The 22,074-nt window shown below is 41.3% G+C and overlaps 1 protein-coding gene across 2 annotated transcripts in view; it reads left to right on the top strand.

Annotated features, from left to right (window-relative positions):
* arhgap1 (Rho GTPase activating protein 1) overlaps positions 1 to 21,217 on the top strand; it is a 53,877-nt gene extending 32,660 nt beyond the window's left edge. For both annotated transcript variants that reach the window (XM_078415097.1, XM_078415096.1), the window contains exons 8-12: positions 109 to 185; positions 532 to 609; positions 9,881 to 10,009; positions 10,688 to 10,791; positions 14,666 to 21,217. In XM_078415097.1, coding sequence (XP_078271223.1) covers positions 109 to 185; positions 532 to 609; positions 9,881 to 10,009; positions 10,688 to 10,791; positions 14,666 to 14,839 — 562 coding nt within the window. In that variant the 3' untranslated portion in view covers positions 14,840 to 21,217. The remainder of the gene's footprint in view (positions 1 to 108; positions 186 to 531; positions 610 to 9,880; positions 10,010 to 10,687; positions 10,792 to 14,665) is intronic.
* The last annotated feature ends 857 nt before the right edge of the window (positions 21,218 to 22,074 follow it).

The following is a 22,074-nucleotide window of genomic DNA, read 5'->3' as shown; positions in this document are numbered from 1 at the left end:
TACATCCTCGAAAAATTAGCTCGAGTGCCTGCTAATTGGGTCGCCTTTTCCTTGCAGATTTATATATCCAATATTTAGTTATTGACCTTGACTTTTTTTAAAATTCAGGCTCAGAACAAAAGACCCTGAAAACAGGGCCATCCCACAAGTAATAGAGGAGACGGTCAATTACATCATGCAGCACGGTAAGTGATCTGTGCTGAATCCAGAGGGAATCAACCCCAAAATCCTTTCATTCCTTCCTCTCGAGTAAATGTTTGATTCCTTAATACGACGCAGTGCCTCAGCCACAGAGGCTACAGGGAAGGGACACAATATTGCTGATAGCTTTAATTTTTCTCCAACAATTTCTTACTAAAGTAAATGGAATTCTAATAAACATAAATGGGATTCCAATAAACAACTCCAGGACACATTTTATTGTATAACACGGAAAAAGAGTACTTGCTGGTATTGTTGCCTGGTGGAAAGTCAGACGTGGAAGTGATTGTATTGTTTGCATGTGATGACATTTTATTTGCCTATCCTCAGGTCTAAACAAAGAAGGGATATTCCGTCGGTCGGCTAACGTGTGCTTTGTGAGGGAATTGCTGGATAAGTACAATAATGGTGAGTGAGTCACTGTATAAATCACTTATTAATTACGGGGCTTAACTCTGGTTTACACATGCTTATCAACCCCTCCCCCAACAGCTGTGCTTCCACCTTCACCCTTGCCTGGGCCCATCAACCTTGTTTTTCTCTGCCTCTATCTGTCATCCACATGCCTTCATCTCCCTTCCTATTACCCTTCACAACTGGCCCTGTCTCAACACTTCCCCTCTCTTTATACTGGCTATTTCCCCCACCTCCCCTTCCACTCTTATCCTGATACAGTTTTAATCCACAGGTCTAACATCTCCTTTGCTCCCGCGAACACTGCTCGACCTGCTGTTCCTCTAGCAGATTGTTTATTGCTCTGCTTTCAAAGTGTCTGTTCTCATGAAAGAGTGTCAAGCCTTTTATTCCCACTTGCCTCTCCCTCATGTTTGAATGTCACTTGGAATTACCTTTTTTTCCCCCATAGAAACATAGAAAATAGGTGCAGGAGTAGGCCATTCGGCCTTTTGAGCCAGCACCGCCATTCAACATGATCATGGCTGATCATCCAGAATCAGTACCTGCTTATTCTACCATATCCCTTGATTCCGTTAGCCCTAAAAGCTAAATCTAACTCTCTCTTGGAAACGTCCAGTGAATTGGTCCCCACTGCCTTCTGTGGCAGAGAATTCCACAGATTCACAACTCTCTGGGTGAAAAAGCTTTTCCTCATCTCAGTCTTAAATGGCCTACCTCTTCTTCTTAAACTGTGACCCTCTGGTTCTGGACTCCCCCAACATGGGGAACATTTTTCCTGCATCTAGCCTGTCCAATCCCTTAAGAATTTAATATGTTTCTATAAAATCCCATCTCATCCTTCTAAATTCCAGTGATTACAAGCCCAGCCGACCCATTCTTTCCTCATTTGTCAGTCCCTCCATCCCGGGAATTTACCTGGTGAACCTCCGCTGCATTCCCTCAATAGCAAGAAAGCCCTTCCTCAAATTAGGGGACCAAAACTGCACACAATACTCCAGGTGTGGTCTCACCAGGGCCCTGTACAACTGCAGTAGGACCTCCTTGCTCCTAAACTCAAATCCTCTCGCGATGAAGGCCAACATGCCATTAGCTTTCTTCATTGCCTGCTGTATGGAGGGAGCCACATGTTTAAAATGGATTCAGAAGAATATTTGGTATATTTAGTATATACCAATAGGCAGTGCTGGACTTTGGAATGAATAGCGGAGAGTTGTAATCAGTTGGATGTTGTCTATTTAAAGAAAAGATCACGTTGGACCAGGCGTAAAACGTCTAAGTGGGGAGATGTGCACTTTACTAAACAAAGTGTTCTTTAGCAAGAATTGGCTGGAGTGAGGGATTTGAAGTAATTTTGTCATCAGCAGGAGAGAGTCATGGAAGGGATAATAAATGTTCACTCCATGCACTTTCCCACAAAGCAAAACAGTGGAATTTCCCACGTGTCAAGAAGGATGTTGGGTTGGATAAGTAAAAAAATTGCCTATGTCTATTAGCAAAAGCTCAGCGATGCAGCAATGGCAGAGGAAGAAAGGTATGAGAAAACAAAAACAATGAAGTCAAAAAGAAGCCTGGAGGGTAAAATCACGCAAAACCCAAAGATGCTGTCATAAACCCAAAACGCACGAAACATAAGTAAGGAGAATAGGCCTATAGGAGACCAAAGCATTTGACATACTTTTCTTTATTGACTGGCAAAGAATGTAAAAATGTAATTTTGCTGGAATTATTTATGAAAATATTTGTTGGGACAGCTCGAGTTATCAAATAATAATAAGGAAATTCTGCTGGGGAGGTGCAGAGGTGATTCATCGGGGTGAATGAAGAACTTCTTTAGTAAGAAAACATTGCCTTAGGCAGCAGGGTCATTTTAATTGGTGTAAAAAATGAAGCAGTTAAGGTCAGTAACCAGGAGAGAAGGAGGCCGAGAGTCACTCAACATAGAAACAGGCCCTTCAGCCCAGCTCGTTCACGATGACTACAATGCCCCATCTAAGCTAGTCCTACTTAACTATGTTTGGCCTTATCCCTCAACCTTTCCATGTACCTGTCCAAATTCTTTTAAATGTCATTTTCATACTTGCCTCAGCTACTTCCTCTGGCAGCTCAGTTCGTTCCACGTATCCACCACCTCAGATTCTACTTAAATCTTTCCCCTCTCACCTTAAACTTATGCTCTCCAGTTCTTGATTTTTCCCAACCCTGGGAAACAGATTCTGTGCATTCATCCTATCTATTTCCGTCATATGATTTTGTACACCTCCATAAGTTCACCCCCCAGTACACTGTGCTCGAAGTTATAAAGACCTAGCCTGTCCAACCTTTCCCTGTAGCTCAAGCCCTGAAATCCTGGCAATGTCTTCGTAAATCTTCTCTGCATTCTTTGCAGCATAATGGTATCCTTCCAACAGCAGGGTCACCAAAACTGAACCCCAAGTGTGGGCTCGATAACATTTTGTACAATTGTAACAATGTCCCAACTTCCATAATCAATTCCCTGACTGTAAGCCAGCATGACAGAACCCTTCTTGTCCACCCTGTCTACAGGCGATGTCACTTTAGGGAAACAATGTACTATATTTCAAATTGTTTTGAGGTAATTTGGAGGATGATTCGAAGGGAGGTGATTTTTTTTCATCCAGAGAATGTCAAGGGAAGAAGGTCTGATTTGGAATCTGATGCCTGAGAACGGTTCTTTGATATTTGGATATGCCCTTTACATGTGTAACCAATGAGGCAATGAATTGGGGCAGATTGTTTTGAGTTGAAAATTGAAAAACCCCAGATGCTGGAAATCTGAAAGAAAAGCAAAATGCTGTAAGTACACAGCCGGGCAGGCTACATCTGGAAGAGGAAAAGAGTTAACATTTTTTATCATAGGTCCCTCATCAGACTATGGGGTGGATTTATGAACTTTTATTTCAGTGAAATAGTTAACCCACCGCTGAAATCTGTGCAGTGCCTCAATACGTTAGCAAAAATATATATTATGACAGGTTTCTTTTACTAGAAGACATGGTGTGACTGGACAAATAACTCAGTCCTTGAACACGGTCGATCATTTATTGGAAATTCTTCCAAAGCGAGAGGGGCATTGATCCCACCATATTGTGAAACTATTGCAGGAGTGCGAAGTGAAGCTGCAGGTTAAAGGGAACAATGCTTTTGACTGAATGCACATTATGAACCTGCTAGTTTTACTTGGTTTCTTGGTTGAAGACAAAAACACTGAAATAGATTTCCTATCGGTTTCAAAATTGGAAGCAATAGAACCTTTATGTAACTGTTTTCTGTCGGTATCCGATTCTGACTTCAATAACAAACCATACTAGAGGAATTGAAAGGGGAGATTTATTTGTATATGCTGTGCTATGTTGGAGTGTTCAGTCTGAAGAAGGGTCTCGACCCGAAACGTCACCCATTCCTTCTCTCCTGAGATGCTGCCTGACCTGCTGAGTTACTCCAGTATTTTGTGAATAAATACCTTCAGTGTAAACAAACCTCATTCAAAAGGATGTGCATTGCTCAGTACCTAGACTAATAGCACTTAATGGATTAGCTCAGAAGTTATCTCCACGTGAAGTGGGCACATGCAGTTCATTATAACATGCTGTTGCTTTATTTCTTGTCAAACGAACTTAGTTTTATTATCAAAAGTAGGAGAGTAAATCATACATTCATCTGTGCTTTGGTTTTGCAAAGTGTGAAGCTACCTATTTTTTTGAAAGCTTGATGCCAAAATTGTCGGAGTAAATTTCTCACCTGCATTAGCTACATGCTGAGGCCTTTAACCACAGGAAGCAGGCAGAAGCTGCCATTGGCTTGGAAAATCATCAAGCTCATATGTTTAATCTTCTCTTGCTACGAGGAATGGTTTGTGCCCTTCAATGTGGCATTCGGTAATATTACATTATTAAATTCCAAATATCCTAACAAGCACAGTCTTGCATTGTTACTTCTTGCAGTAATGCCGCAACAGTCTTTTACATAGAAATTTTAACTCAAAAACAATTCATTTGGATTTGCTTTTCTCCCCCCTCCACTTCACCACTTCGGCAGTAGTTCTGATCCCATGTGTCCGATCCTTTTCTGTATCTCTTTTATCTTCTATCATCCACTTATGTTGTGTGGTGCACCTGCTGCCTGTACTTTTGTATTTTAAAGTAAGATAAACTAATTTGTGGTATTAACTTTTTGCTACCAGTCAGTGTCAATGCCTCTCTGCTTGCTAGTTGTTTTATGCAGCTATTCATGAACTTGCACCTTACCCTCTAGTCATTGCAAACAAAATCCTACGAAGGATTGCAAGCATGATATTCAGCGTGAAAAGATAATAAAGGAACTAGTAATTCTACCAGCATAAGATTTATGAGTAGCTGTGCTCCCTTTCTTTGTCTTGAAAAGCGACAGAGGAAATAATGCTGCATGTGGTATAATCCACACTCCACACCTGGAGAAGCTATGAGTGAAAGTGCAGTCACTTCCGGCTGATACACAGGACACAGAAGCAAGAGTAAAAGCCTCTCGGCCCCTCAAGACTGTCCCGCCATTCAATATCATGATGGCTGATCTCTGCTGATCTCAACTCCTCTTCTGTGTCAGCTCCTCGATCTTTCAAACCTTTGTCTATCTCCGTCCTAAATATATCCAATGATCTCCCCTCCACTCTCCACAGAAGAAGAGAATTCCAGATATTCACTGCCCCATGAGAGAAGAAGTTTTGACACACCTCCGTTGTAAATGACTGATCCCTTCTTTTGTAGTTATGTCACCTTGGTCATGACCCTCTCACTAATAGAAGTTGGGTGTCTGTCAATAGGTTGCTGGTTGATTAGAATTGCTGAGTAAAGTATAGCTGTGGTTTAGTCTGGAGATCTGTGCTGTGGACTTTGGAGATGAGGTTAGAGGGTGAGATATGAACTTCCTCATGACTATAGTTTGTTGACTATTCGGAATGTCTGTTGCTGACCAGTCTAGCTTTTAATTCCTTCTTAAAGGGAAAACGTTTACCCTGTTTATGAGTTCCATTGTAATCACTTTGAAGAAGTCCAAATTGTGCCAAAGAAGTGAGATGGATGATTCAATGTAAAATGATGAGTGGCAGACAGGAAATGTATATGTGCTCTAGCTATCTATTGTAGTGTGTACATGACGGCAGCAGAAGCTGGAAGGAAGTTGTGATGATACAGTGGTGACCTCCATGTCATTCCATGCAACAAACAAAACAAATGATCAAAGCAACCAGGTCACCCCAGTTCCTGCTAGATTTTGAAAAGGTGTTCTATGATACTTAATTTGCTTTAATATAGACAATAGACAACAGGTGCAGGAGGCCATTCAGCCCTTCGAGCCAGCACCGCCATTCAATGTGATCATGGCTGATCATTGTCAATCAGTACCCCGTTCCTGCCCTCTCCCCATACCCCCTGACTCCGCTATCCTTAAGAGCTCTCTCTAGCTCTCTCTTGAATGCATTCAGAGAATTGGCCTCCACTGCCTTCTGAGGCAGTGAATTCCACAGATTTACAAATCTCTGACTGAATTTTTTTTTCCTCATCTCTGTCCTAAATGGCCTACCCCTTATTCTTAAACTGTGGCCCCTGGTTCTGGCAACATTGCGAACATGTGTCCTGCCTGTAACGTGTCCAACCACTTAATAATCTTATATGTTTCGATAAGATCCCCTCTCATCCTTCTAAATTCCAGTGTATACAAGCCTAGTCGCTCCAGTCTTTCAACATATGACAGTCCCGCCATTCCGGGAATTAACCTAGTAAACCTACGCTGCACGCCCTCAATAGCAATGAATATCCTTCCTCAAATTTGGAGACCAAAACTGCACACAGTACTCCAGGTGCGGTCTCACTAGGGCCCTGTACAACTGCAGAAGGACTTCTTTGCTCCTATACTCAACTCCTCTTGTTATGAAGGCCAACAATTCCATTGACTTTCTTCACTGCCTGCTGTACCAGCATTTCAGTGACTGATGCATTAGGACACCTAGATCTCGTTGTATGCCCCCTTTTCCTAACTTGACACCATTCAGATAATAATCTGCCTTCCTATTCTTGCCACCAAAAAGTGGATAACCTCACACTTATCCACATTAAACTGCATCTGCCATGCATCCGCCCACTCACACAACCTGTCCAAGTCACCTTGCAACCTCATAGCATCTTCCTCACAGTTCACACTACCACCCAGCTTTGTATCATCTGCAAATTTGCTAATGGTACTTTTAATTCCGTCATCCAAGTCATTAATGTATATTGTAAATAGCTGCGGTCCCAGCACCGAGCATTGCGGTACCCCACTAGTCACTGCCTGCCATTCTGAAAGGGACCCATTTATCCCCACTCTTTACTTTCTGTCTGTCAACCAATTTTCTATCCGTCAGTACCCTAGTCCCAATACCATGTGCTCTAATTTTGCCCACTAATCTCCTACGTGGGACCTTGTCGAAGGCTTTCTGAAAGTCGAGGTACACCACATCCTCCGGCTCTCCCCAGTCAATTTTCCTAGTTACATCCACAAAAAATTCCAGAAGATTAGTCAAGCATGATTTCCCCTTCGTAAATCCATGCTGACTCGGAACGATCCTGTTACTGCTTTGCAATTTCGTCTTTTATAATTGATTCCAGCATCTTCCCCACCACTGATGTCAGACTAATTGGTCTATAATTTCCCGTTTTCTCTCTCCCTCCTTTCTTAAAAAGTGGGGTAACATTAGCTACTCTCCAATCCACAGGAACTGATCCTGAATCTATAGAACATTGGAATATGATCACCAATGCGTCCACAATTTCTAGACCCACATCCTTGAGTACACTGGGATGCAGACCATCAGACCTTGGGGATTTATCAGCCTTCAGTCCCATCAGTCCACCCAACACAATTTCCTGCCTAATGTGGATTTCCTTCAGTTCCTCCGTCACCCTAGGATCTCTGGCCACTAGAACATCTGGGAGATTGTTGGTATCTTCCTTAGTGAAGACAGATCCAAAGTACTGGTTCAACTCGTCTGCCATTTCCTTGTTCCCCATAATAAATTCCCCTGCTTCTGTCTTCAAGGGACCCACATTTGCCTTGACTATTTTTTTCCTCTTCACATACCTAAAAAGGCTTTTACTATCCTCCTTTTATATTATTGGCTAGCTTACCCTCGTACCTCATCTTTTCTCTCCGTATTGCCTTTTTAGTTATCTTCTGTTGCTCTGTTGCAGAGTCCCAATCCTCTGGCTTCCCACTCTTCTTTGCTATGTTATACTTCTTCTCTTTTATTTTTATGCTGGCCTTGACTTCCCTTGTCAGCCACGGATGCCTCTTACTCCCCTTAGAATCTTTCCTCCTCTTTGGGATAAATTGATCCTGCAACTTCCGCATTATTCCCAGGAATACCTGCCATTGCTGTTCCACCGTCTTCCCTGCTTGGGCCTCCTTCCAGTCAAATTTGGCCAGCTCCTGCCTCATGCCTCTGTAATCCCCTTTGCTATACTGTAATACTGACACTTCCGATTTTCCCTTCTCCCTCCCAATTTGTAGAGTAAAACTTAGAGCATGTCACCGAATCATGAAGTTCTTATTGAGGGCTACTTAATTATCAAATGCAGTGCGAGATGAGGAGGGGGTCACTTTCTACACGTGTGTTGGCTTGAGTTTATTATTTGCTCATTGACAGTGTTGGGGACAAAGACTCATTATTTACTTATTTGCTCTGCATTCCACAATTTTAGATTTATAATAGAAAAAATCACATGTGGTTAAAGTGCACATTGTCAGATTTTATTAAAGGCCATTTTTATACATTTTGGTCTCACCATGTAGAAATTACAGCAGTGTTATCATATCATCATATCATATATATACAGCCGGAAACAGGCCTTTTCGGCCCTCCAATGTTTATACATAGTTCCCCCCATTTCAGGGCACCATAATGTTTGGGACACAGCAATGTCATGTAAATTAAAGTAGTCATGTTTAGTATTTTGATGCATATCCTTTGCATGCAATGACTGCTTGAAGTTTGCGATTCATGATATCACCAGTTGCTGGGTGTCTTCTCTGGTGATGCTCTGCCAGGCCTGTATTGCAGCCATCTTTAGCTTATGCTTGTTTTGGGGGCTAGTCCCCTTCAGTTCTCTCTTCAGCATATAAAAGGCTTACTCAATTGTCTATATACTTCAGAATTCATTATGCTACTGCCATCAGCAGTTGTATCATCAATGACGATAAGTGAGCCAGTACCGTCAGCAGCCGTATATGCCCAGGCCATAACACCCCTACCATCGTATTTCACAGATGAGGTGGTATGCTTTGGATCTTGGGCAGTTCCTTCTCTCCTCCATTCTTTGCTCTTGCCATCACTCCGATACAAGTTAATCTTCGTCTCATCTGTCCACAAGACCTTTTTCCAGAACTGTGGTTGCTCTTTTAAGTACTTCTTGGCAAACTGTAACCTGGCCACCCTATTTTTGCGGCTAACCAGTGGTTTGCATCTTGCAGTGTAGCCTCTATATTTCTGTTCATGAAGTCTTCTGCGGACAGTGGTCATTGACAAATCCACACCTGACTCACAATGAGTGTTTCTGATCTGTCGGACAGGTGTTTGGTGATTTTTCTTTATTATAGAGAGAATTATTTTGTCATCATCTATGGATGTTTTCCTTGGCCTGCCAGTCCCTTTGCGATTCGTAAGCTCACCAGTGCTTTCTTCTTAATGATGTTCCAAACAGTTAATTTTGGTAACCCTGAGGTTTGGCTGATGTCTCTAACTGTTTTATTCTTGTTTCTCAGTCTCAGAATGGCTTCTTTGACTTTCATTGGCACAACTTTGGTCCTCATGTTGATAACAGCAATAAAAGTTTCCAAAGGTGATGGAAAGACTGGAGGAAAGAATAGGTGCTGAGAGCTCTCTTATATCTGCATTAAGAAGGCAATTAAACACACCTGAGCAATTACAAACACCTGTGACGCCATGTGTCCCAAACATAATGGTGCCCTGAAATGGGGGGACTATGTATAAACACAGCTGTAATTTCTACATGGTGAAACCAAAATGTATAAATATGGCCTTTAATAAAATCTATGTGCACTTTAACCACATGTGATTTTTTTCTATTACAAATCTCAAATTGTGGAGTGCAGAGACAAATAAATAAATGATGGGTCTTTGTCCTAAACATTATGGAGGGCACTGCATTGCTGGCTGTTTAGTCAGCGATGTGCTTCTGTACAAATACATGCCTAAACTGTGACCTCCTTGCAGGTGTTCCTGTGAATTATGATGTCTATGGTGATGTGCACTTGGCAGCAGTTATGCTGAAGACCTTTCTTCGTGAATTACCTGAACCTCTGCTGACCTATGGCCTGTATGACCAAGTGGTTTCATTTGGGAGTAAGTTGTATTCTTCAGTCAACATTTGAGATTGGGTTCTTTATTACATCTTGCTCCTATTTGAATTTCACAAAATCTTCATTGTCTTGCAAAATCTGATAAAGTTCCATTTGAAGGGTTCCCATTTGTAATCACAGCAATGGAAATAATTACTTTGGACTCTAGTTAGATTTAATTTCAGAGATTACTCTTGATTTAATCTTTGTTCAACTGATGAAGCAACATCATGCCCTACCTGATGAACCATAGTTTTGGCCTTGTTCCCTCCCTGTAAAAACCTCCATTCCACCTTGTGCAAGTGAAGAAAAGTGAGACGTTTTTGAAACATAATGCTCCAAAATACCTTTTCCTCTGGTCAGCATCAGGAAACATCTCTAAAGCCCCAGCTAAGTGAATTTTCATACTGCCATTGGGAATACAGTTATGACCTCGATTTGGCTGTTTGTATCCATTACCATTACAGCATTGGGAAAATGCTTTCATTTTCTTGCTTTCACTGTATGCACAGTTTTGAAATGCACAATATTTCATCTTTGCAGGGGTTGGTGGGGTGCATTCTGGTGAAGCCGTTATCTTTGACAACGTAAAGCGATCTTGACTGAACTCTTGTGCAGTCTGTGATTAGGTTGTGTTCATCTTTTGTTTTGTGTAACCTTTCTCCTTTCCCTGATTTTTCAGGTGTGCCAATAAATGAACGAACAGAAACCATGGCTCAGATGATTCACACCCTGCCTAAGGATAACTATACGGTGCTGCAATACTTGCTGAACTTCTTGCAAATGGTGAGTTGGTGGCCTTGCCGTCTTGCTTCCATTCCTGTCTGAGTGCGTGCAAGTGTATGTTGAGACACACACAGGTGAAATCAGCCTACACGCTCTATGTATATACATGCACATATGCACAATCTTGCCACTCTCTCTTCCTCAGCCCCTCTCCCTAATCCCATTCTCCCTACCGCAGTGTCCTCAATCCCCCTCTCCCTCAACCGCCTGTCACTTCATGCTAAATAGTGTACACAGGCGTTACAAATGTTATTCTCCTCTCTCACCAATTGCTCACCTTCCACCAATGATAATAGAGCAGAGCAAGATAGACCACCAGACCCTAAAGCCGTAGTATGTCATGGCGCTATTTTAGTTGGAAGAAACTTGCAGAAACATTTAAAAATAAACATAATAAAAATCTGTGAATTGATAGATGAGATATATTCTGCATTTTTATGGTATCATCACACATACTGTTCCCCCAAAACACTGATTACACTGCGAGAGGCATAACGGACAGTTTGCAATCTCCAAACTGTCATCAGAATGTGGCATATGTAATCATTTTCTAAGAACAGCACAGCGAAAGTTTAATAGCACATTTAGAAACAGTTTTAGCTACCTGTATTTGACACTTTGTCTCTAAAAAGTAGATTTGGAAAACTGACAACTAGTTACATTTCATAGCTTCTGCGAAAAAATACAGTTTAAAAAATATATAGAGGATAACAAAATGAAAGATAGCCAACACTGGAGAATTTCAACAAGCCATAAATTATGTCCAAGAATGGAGATATGTGTTGGTGATACAAAGGGTTGAAAGCTTCAATTTATTCGGCGTTAGTATTACCAACCATCTGTCATGGACCAATGATGTGGTAGCCACGAATGCCTTTACTTCCTGAACTCTACCCAGCTCTGTCCAGGACCGCAGGAAATTGCAGGAGTTGATGGAGCCCATTACAATGACCAGACTTCCCAACCCTTCTGAATTTGGCGGAAAGTTTCCGCTTTCTTATTTCATTGCCACCATTCCGATTTCACCTCACATTTTTCCGCAAAACACTTGCCTCGCCGCTCACCCTGCCTCTCGCCCCGCCCCGCCGCTGGCCCCGACTCGCCTCGTCGCTGACCTCGCCTTGTCGCTGGCCCGGTCTCACCTCGCCACTGGCCCCGCCCTGCCTCGCCGCTGGGCTCGCCTCGCTGCGTAGCGCGTTGATGTTGAGAGGGGAGGGTGGAGTGGGGGTCGGGGGGGTGGAGGGAGGGAGGGGGGAGAGTGGGGGTGGGAGGGGAGGAGGTGGGGGAAAAGGTGGGGAGGGAGGGCGGGAATGGGGGAAAGCAGCAGTGGGGGGGAGGGTACTGGGGAGGAGTGGGGGGTGGGGGGACATGGACTGTTGTGATTTGCTGTTGAAAACCACTGGAGCAAGTATATCTTCAATGAAATTAGGTATGTGCAGTTTTAAATGAAACTCTTCATAACTTAGTCATACATTCTGTGTAAGGAAAAAGCAAAATAGAGAAAACAATACAAAGCAATGTTTTCTTTGTGTTGTAAAAAGTATTTCTGTTCAATAACCTTTCTATAAATAGCAGAATATACTCATGATAGGCCTGACATTGTACATGTAGTCCAAGAACTACTGACTGTTGGAAATAATAGTCGCTTTTCACATATGAATGTAGCGCAATGCGTACGAGCATTTGGTGTGCATACTTTTTTTTGCTGAAAAGTTGCATTGTGCGCCATATTACGAATTTTGATGTAAAATGGAATTGGAAAAGATGACCTTTAAAATTATGAAAAATTGTGTTAGGGTATGTACAAAGGAAAGATCAAAATGTGATTTCATAAATTGATAATTTACAAAGAAAGAATTGACTATCTGCAATGGATTTTAGTCTTGACCTATGTGAAAGTCAGTGGAAATATACTTTTACAGTACAGGTGAAGTGACAGTGAATTTGCATGGCAATCCCACATAACTGCAATGTGGTGATGACCACGTACTCTGGTTTAATAATGGTGGGATAATTATTGGTCTCATGTTCAAACAGCACTTGGATGTGTACTGGAAGACCTGTGAGGTTTAGGGCCACGAAGGCAGTGCTGGGAAGCTCTCTTTCAATCAGGGTGGATGTGGCAAAACGTTCTCTTTCTGTTTTGTAATATTTCCCTGCGACCCCCTACATCCTTCAAAGCTCCCGATGTTCTCTGGAAGAAGTTAGAGACCAGAATGGGGGTCACAAAAGGTTTTGAACTTGAGCATAACAGCTTTAAACTCATGCATGACTGTTGTGCCTGAGCTATTGAGTAAATGAGACAGTATGGGAGTTGGCTGCGCCTAACGGCTGCGGCTCTCTGGCAGTCTGTTGTCTTTTTTTCTTTTTTTTTGTTTGTGTCGGTGTTGGGATGGTTTTTGTTTCTGTTTTTGGCTGTGTATGTGTGGTGGGGGTGTGTGGTGGGGTGGGGGGGTGGGGCGGGGGGAAACCTTTATTTTATTAGGTCTCTTCCCCGGGGCGCGGCTCGGCTGCGGGCCTTAACATTGCCGGCGCAGCTCGGCTGCGGGACGTTTCAGTGCCCGGTGCGGCTCGGCTGCGGGCCTTAACATTGCCGGCGCAGCTCGGCTGCGGGACGTTTCAGTGCCCGGTGCGGCTCGGCTGCGGGCCTTAACATTGCCGGCGCAGCTCGGCCGCGGGACGTTTCAGTGCCCGGTGCGGCTCGGCCGCTGGACTTAACATCGCCCGGTGCGGCCGCGGGACGTTTCAGTGCCCGGTGCGGCTCGGCCGCGGGACGTTTCAGTGCCCGGTGCGGCTCGGCCGCTGGACTTAACATCGCCCGGTGTGGCCACGGGACGTTTCAGTGCCCGGTGTGGCCGCGGGACGTTTCAGTGCCCGGTGTGGCTCGGCCGCGGGACGTTTCAATGCCCGGTGCGGCTTGGCCGCTGGACTTAACATCGCCCGGTGTGGCCGCGGGACGTTTCAGTGCCCGGCGCGGCTTGGCCGCTGGACTTAACATCGTCAGCGCTGTTCGGCCGCGGGACGTTTCAGTGCCCGGTGCGGCTCGGCCGTTGGACTTAACATCGCCCGGTGTGGCCGCGGGACGTTTCGGTGCCCGGGGCGGCTCGGCCGGGGGGCCTTCCATCCCCTTGCGGGGGCTGTGCGTGTCGTTTGCCTCGGTAGGGGTCGAGCTGCCTGTCCGTGGGTGCGGGGGGAAGAGAGGGGAAGTTTTGTTGCCTCCATCACAGTGAGGGGGTGTTTGGAGTCACTGTGATGGATGTTTGTGTTGGGGTCGGGTGTCCTGTGTTCTTTTCTTTTTGCTGTATTTTGTGTGACTGCTGAAATTTCGCTCGGTGTTGTGCCGAGTGACAATAAAGTGTTGTTATGTTATGTTATGTTATGTATGAATGAGGACACAGACTGCTGAGTTTTGGATTGTGTTAAATGGAAGGCCAATCATATGACTGTTGAAATGTGCAAGTCTAGAAGTGACGAAAGCATGGATGGAGTTTGGAGCTGGGCAGTGTTATATTATTAATTGTGTTGAATATTGTGTATCAATCCTCTTTCCTTCAGGCAATAAATCCAGCGGGTGAAAAGTTCCCCTCCATTACTAATTACTATGAGTTCTGGCTTTAAGGGGAGTAATCCCTTGCTGTCCAGTCATTGTCAGTGGCCTTTGTTTCAAAGAAAACAGCCTCTCCAAGCTTGTTCATAATTTGGCAGAATTCTCACCAGTACAATCTGATTTAATGCCTACCTGGTACCAAAGTCTTAATGTGAATGCAGTTACAATGTCTGAAACTGCAGAGATTTACTCAGTTTATGGAGTAAAGTCCCTCCCAGATGTCTGGTTTATTAACATGATTGCATTGTGTTTCCTCTCTGCTTCTAGGTGGCTGACAACAGTGAACTGAATAAAATGACGCCCGCCAACCTGGCTCTTGTGTTTGGGCCCACACTCATGTGGGGAAAGGAAGCCGCAATTTCACTCAGTGCCATCAACCCGATTAATTATTTTGCTCAATCACTTTTGGTAAATTATAATGAGATTTTCTGCCAAATGTGACAATGCTTTAACTGTCTTAAACCACTGGAGTCAAATCAGGCGTCTCTCTCTCTCTAAATGTTTATGACAATGTACCTGTGTGCAGCACCGCACAGGAGAGAAATTAAAGGTGCACCCTTTCAGTCAGGGTTGGGGACTGCATGTCTTTACACTGCTTTGAGTGGAGTGTGTGTGCAGTATAAATCTCCATGAACCCAGGGCTGGATTCCCTGGTTGTTGTCACGCAAGAATCAGGAGTTGGAGTGCTTGAAGCTTTTTCTTTCCATTGTACTCGTGCTTGACTTCTAGTTTTAAATTTTGTACGTTTCTCTTTCCCATCCACCTCAGTACTTTCTGAACTTTTAAAAGAATTTTCGAAAAATAATGGAATATTTATAACTAATTTCTATTGTCGGGATATTTCTATGCTCATCGCTTTGAAACCAATCAAACCAACCAATACACCTTTGTGTGGAATGTACACTTGCTTTTTTATATGTTGGGCAATGTTACTGTCCCACTCTTAAACATAATATTTTCTGTAACTATTTTGTGTTGGTGCAGCGTTGAGAGTTTGAAAAAAAAAGGTATCTTTTGCACACTCTCTTTGATTCTGGGAGAGGCCAATCTATTCCTTAATCTAGATTTTAAATATTATTTTGATTTGAAGTGCATGCTGACTTAGTAAAAATAGATGAATAGAAATAGTTCAAAAGAAAATGCTAATGTCAAAAGAGTTTGCTTGTAATATGCTGAAAATCACAATATTGTTGTGCATTTTCATTGGTTTTAATTGTTTTTACTTCGGTGTTTTGTTATATCTAAAGAGGAAGTCTGTCCATCACCTTTCCATCATGATAGGAACTGGCTTGACCAGAGCAAGTGAGATGAGCAAAAGGGAATTTACATTATCCAAGTGTTTTCATTCTCATGGGTATATGTTTTTATCTGTGGTATTAAACTATGTAGTCAAGTCTGGAGATTTGTTTCTAAAAATGGCCTGAAATATACCCAAACTGGCCCTCCAGAATAGACAGTAAATTTATATAATTCCCCCCATTTGAAAAGTTAGAATCTTGCTATGTGCATTAATTGTAAGTGACTATGTGTTATTGTATGTAGCACTGATCGCACTCCATCAATGATACTGTGCTACAGATGTGAAATTACTGGGAATACATGTTCTTGCTATTCTGTCTTTGGTGTTCATTGTTTCAAAAAAGGAAACCAAAATTATTATTGTTGTTAATAGGCCTTTGATAGTGAACTTATCTTTAAATATTGTGAATTTATTGGCTTTCATTTCAGGCCCAATTAGTAAATTGTTGTTCTTCATACAGATTCATTCGGTATGCAGCCCAGCATTTTATTCAAGAAAGCATTTCTCAAATGTAATATGAATTGGCTGCTTTTTAAATAATTTTTATTCATGGAAAACATTTAATTAATAATTGGCCTTTTTTATACCATGTGGCAAATCAATCAAGTCACAAATCTTGCTGTCAACGTATTTGTAAAATAATAAGGGGAGAGGGAAGTACTATGTGTTAGTTCGCAGCTTCACAATGCAGGATTTGAGAGCCAAGATGCTCCTCGAGCAGAGGAGAAATTTAAGGCTCTCATTTTTTAAAGGAAATCTCAAGGTCTAATGGCGTGGATTTATTGCCTCAATGCCATGAATATCATATGACTATAATTTTATGTTTTGTTGATGGGCTGAATTTTTGTTTTGGTGTATTTCTAATTAACATGTCAGTGACAGTGGGATCTATTGACCTCTTCCAGTCCCCCATGTCCTTTGAGATATTTGCTCTTGGGATCAGTGCAGTCAAGTAGAAATTGTTCATGTTTGTTTGGACAATGAATTGTGGTTGACTATTGGAATGAGATGGCATCATAGTCTTCTAGATACCCAAGCATGTTCCCAGCAAAGGTTGATAGCTTGTGCTTAAAAGAAGGAAGCTGGTAGCTTCTCCCATCTGCCCCCCTGGTGAAATTAGACATTTAAAAACAATAGTTAAAACACTTAGTTGTAAGGAAGTCTGAATATATTTTGTTTCATTTCACTTGGATGTTATTCCCTACTGGCTCATGTTCTGAATTTGATCCAGATTCAAATGAGCCACTTTGCATAATGAGCAAACAATTCCCATCTGCCTGGATTAGTAATGTTCCATGCCGTGGCATCTAATGATTGGGGTGGAAGCTCCACATTATCTTCAAATATTGCCATTTTCTGCAGGTATAGATTAGCATATGTGGAGTGAAAAGGGAAATGGAGCATTTACCAGATGCGTTGCGTGAGCTGATAAATTGGAAGTATAGTGTATGATTGAGCAAACAGTAAATTTATTTAGAAAACGATTTAGATTAAAAGAAACTAACTACACTGACTCCCAATAAAAACAGGGCAGTAGGATGCCAATGCATTATGTGACGCCAATCTCATTTACAACAGAAGGGGCAAAAAGCATGATTGACAGGTGAATCGCTAAGTTACCTCCACTCCTCTGGCTATATTATTGTACTGTGCTTTCAAAAAGAATGTTGTACCTGATGTCTCACCTTTGAATGGAAGTGATTTTCTTTTTGCTTTGTATGATTGTTTAGTTTGTGAAATAAGGTGCCACTGCAGCAGGTGTTTGCATTATTCTAGGAGCATGGTGTTAGTGATGCTCAAGTTTTCTCACATTATCCAGTGCTCCACATTTGCAACTAGTTGTTTAATTACTCCGTAAAACATCTTTATCAGGGATATCAATTGCCAATAAATGAAATAGATTCTTCCTTTCTGAGGCTTTGCCATGCGTCAGACAATCGTCTTTGAAATAAATTCCAATTAATCCTAATTGCCACTAAACATTCCCATAATAGTAGAAAGGTACATGCACCGAATGGCCTGAAACATTTTAATGGCATTAGTGCAATCATTCAGGTACCCAAGAGTGTCTACAGATTTCACTGTGATCTAGCTCCTACCTGTATTTGGTTCAGATGTTTTGATGTCCTTTTTCAAAACTGGAGTCATTTGTCTCTGAAGGAAAGACACAAAATGCTGGACTAACCCAGCATCCCTGAAGAACATGAATAGGTGACATTTCAGATCAGGATCCTTCATCAGACTGAGTTGCCTCTGGTGGAAGGAAGTCAATTGATTGACGTGTCGATGCTGGAGATTCGGAAACATGCTTAGACGGATGAACGGATGGTTTATGCTTTTGCAGCTGGCAGTACAAGTGACGAAATGAACTGCAAATGAGGGTGAGTGGAGTAATGGAGAGAGAATGTTCTTTCTGATGCAGTGGGTGCAGCCTAGCTCTGGGGTTATTGTAAAGAGGCTTCTTTCCTGATGGACCATATGAATTGACAATCAGTCACTGGGAAAGTCCTAACCTATCATAAACAACCAGGTTATTCACAAGATTGCTTGTGTATATGGGCATTCATGGCCCCAAGTTGTGCAGAATGGCAACATTAAAGAAAGCATCTTTAGGCAATGTTTATCCTTCAGATAGATGCTTTCATTATAATTGCATGGTCATGTGAATCAGGGACCCAAGGTGAGATCTGCTTTTGGTGAAGAAAATGGCTGTAATTAATGTTTATATAACTTATGTACTCATCAGTCATTTAAATCAAACTCTGACTAAATAAAAACTTATAGGAAAGGTGCAACCAGAATCCAAAGTTCTAAGGACAATAATGTGGAGTGGGCACACATGTGACAGCTCCTTTCCATTTGCAGCACTGTAAACACCAGTGATGCAAGGAAATTCTTTTTGTACCACATTAGAGGTGAGTAGGCAGTGGGTTTGGGTCCATTTTAAATTAACCCACGATCTTCAATTTTAGCTTTCCACTTTATAACATATTCATTCTGTAATTTCTCCCCCTATTGAGATATATTTGTGTCTTTGGACATTTAAATCTATTACTTTATACAAGTTTTTGTGTTTATCAGTGAGGGAAGCATTATTAAGATTTTGTAGCAAGTATATCACAATCTGACAGTATTTTAATGAACAAGATGATTAATCCTGCTTTCATATATATTTTGCTCGTACTGCTTTTAAATGTGTTAGTGAAACATTTAACTTGTATTGTTTCCTGTGCACCTCCTGTCTTCCTGTCAACATTGCCTAGTGCCTATTCATCACCTAGTTTGTGGGTGGATGTTAATGTGAGAATTAAAAAAAGTAAAGCGGAAAAGTTATAAAGCAAAGTTTTTTGTTGTATATAATCATATCTGATTCCCCATTTTATCGTCATCTCATAAAATATCTAGCTTTTGTCATTGACCATTTTAATGTATTTTTTGGGAATGTTTAGTTGTAACAAGTTATTTTCCAGTTAGTCCTAAATATTGTCAATCCGTCATGGCAGATCTGATCAAATCAAAATTCATAAAATGCAACACCCCTCGCTCCAAAGCATTATCATTAAATTGAAATAATTCTGTCTCTTGAGGAATAGACTTGAGATTTAATGCACACTAATGACTATTGCAAGAAAACTAGATAAAGCATGCTGTTTTTCCAGATGCTCAGAAAAATTGCTAAGAATGTACTCAACACAGCTGCTTATGACATTGCCATCTTTGCATCAGTGTTCTTAATCCTAATGCTCCTTGGTGACTACACATTCAGATTTATTTTTTTGATTGATTTTTACTCTGGAATTTAGTTTAAGGATGTGTAGGGAAGTTTAACCAAGGCCAACTCTGAAAAGTGCCATTGTTCCATCTATCTTGCTGCAATATGGGAATGGGGGTGGTGACACCTCATCTTGGCCTTGTGGACTCTGCTTTCTCCACAGTGAGAAAGCTCTACTTAAATTTATCTAAGTCTTACGAAGTCTAAGTACATGGATAGAGAATTTTTATTGGATTCTGGGTCTACTTTTTCATTTCTGAATTCCATTATCTGCAGATTTTTCCTTGACTATTTAATTCCATACTAGTAGAATCGGTCATACTTAGATTATTGATGCTGTGGAGCTACATGGTTTTCTTATTTAGCTTGCATTGAATGACCTAAATTTTTAAAAAAACATATTGACAAAAAATGACTGGTGCCAACCATATTGTTAAAGTATTGTGTGGGACCGTGGGGAATAGCATTCTGCCTTGCTTTCGTCCACTTACTATCTAGGCCGTTTTAACCTGCTCTACAAAATTCTGTTTTCAGAGAACAAATTAAACTAAGTTCCTGCCTAATCCCTTGAATGGTAAAAGATTTAAGAAAACTGCAGGAGCTGTTTCTGATTCCCCGGGTCTGCTTGTTACTCTCGTTGATGTGGGGTGGAGGGGAATCTTGGCGCTGAAACTAAACGTGTTTTCTGTACAGCCAGTAAGTAGCTGCCTAGTGCTTTCGGAAAGCCAGAAGACATGGAAATGCATTATATAAATGCAGCTTTTTAAACAGAATGTTACGGTTGCCTTATTCTTGCTACAACTGGTATTACATATATTTGGGACTGTAACGAGGATCCACCTGATCAAACTCCACACATGAGCCTGGAAATGTAGGTCGAGAGCACAATTCCTCATCTTTTCCATACCAATGTCGTTGGTGCTTTATTTCCTGTTGGGCACATCCATTTCAGCAACATGATTCCTGTATAAACTGCAAGTTGTTATCTGCATTTTTAAAGTACTGTATAAATGAACTGACTTTTTTTCTTCTCAGTAAACCCACCAGCTCATCTTCTTGCTCTCTTATATTCGCTAGATTTAAAGAAATTTAAAGTTTAAGTGCACTTGCATTTCATTGTTTTTAATTTTGGTGTTTTATATTTTGGCTAATAATATCTGAAGTACATTTCTTTATACATACCAACTTTATTGCCATGGTTGTTTCGTGGTCCTCTGGTAATATTGCTCCATTGCACATGTCGCCTAATTAAATTGCCTTTTTTGTGGTGTTATTGGTTTAATTTCCATTGTAGCAAAGTATATAATAGCTGACCACGTTAGGGCAGGAACACAAGGAGTACTTTAACAAGATTCTTTCCTCCACCCAGGTCCCTCTTCCCCATACCTGCCAAATCTTTCCCGTCATGTAGTACATTGTGCCATTAGAAAATAAAATAAATTAATCCTGTCCCCACTATAGGCAGAAAAGCAATGACCTTGTTTGAGCATAATAAAAATCCTATTAGTAAAATTGTTATAAACTGTAGCATACGATTTATCTTTTATTGTAATATGTTCATAATGAATATAGGCACTAAATCTCATTTTCACAGCTTTGTTTAAATTATATAAATTGAATTATATCTGTACAGCTGGTTTGTTGTAGGGTATGTGGGAAGGGACACTGGTTAGGGGAACCTCAATCACATTATGTAGTTTGTGTTTATAATGTAATGGTCAAACTGAACTTTCAAATAAAAAGCAAATTATCATGTAAATAAACTTTGTAGGTTTTTTGCATCTGATCGAAGCACCAGTTGGACACATTTTTTTAAACTCCATTAAATTAAACAACATTGAGAAGGAATCAGCTTAAAGTAACATTGCCAAGTAATCCGCTATATGGCAGTATACTTGCTAGTGGAGAATCAGAGGCTTGGGTAGTGGATCTAATTTGTGTTTTTGCGACTTATTTATTCACAAATCATTCTCCACACACCTCTGGTCTAACCATAGAGCTGAAATTAGAAACCAAGGAATTGTATTGCTTTAGCCACTGACAGGCTCAAAGCTGGAGAAAAGCTCTTGATTGTTGTTTAGATCAGAAATTTATGAAAGGTGATGGATATAGAATTTAGGTATATCTAAAAGAGAGAGCTAGCAATCTGTTTCCTGCATGTTTAAACTGCCTCATATTTATAGCATTAAACCCTCTCAAATGCTCCCGCTGGCCATTGCTAAAACTACACTAACCCATGGTGTCCTGGAGTCAGCAATATATATTTTTTGGATTTGTGCCATCAGAAAGCATCAATGCTCAATGGAAGCAATTCTGGGCCAGTGTCGCAACCAACCTGTATTATATTGGAAAAACTAACAACTTCAGATACCTCAAATTCTACCATATACGCTGCAAATTAAATGTTCAAATCAAACTGCACATAAGACAGGCAGAAAAGAAAACAATGTCAAAGTTAAGGAATTCAAAATAATAGAATTATGAAATAAACCCAGAAGGCTCCCCATCTTATTCTTTGAGAGAACTATTCAATTCCACATCATTGCTATATCTCCAACCCTAAAAATTTTGGAAGGGAAGAATCAACAACTCAAAAGCATTGGA

Source organism: Rhinoraja longicauda, chromosome 18 (assembly GCF_053455715.1).
Source record: "Rhinoraja longicauda isolate Sanriku21f chromosome 18, sRhiLon1.1, whole genome shotgun sequence".
NCBI classification, from domain to species: domain Eukaryota; kingdom Metazoa; phylum Chordata; class Chondrichthyes; order Rajiformes; family Arhynchobatidae; genus Rhinoraja; species Rhinoraja longicauda.
This window is presented reverse-complemented; position numbering and strand designations above follow the sequence as displayed.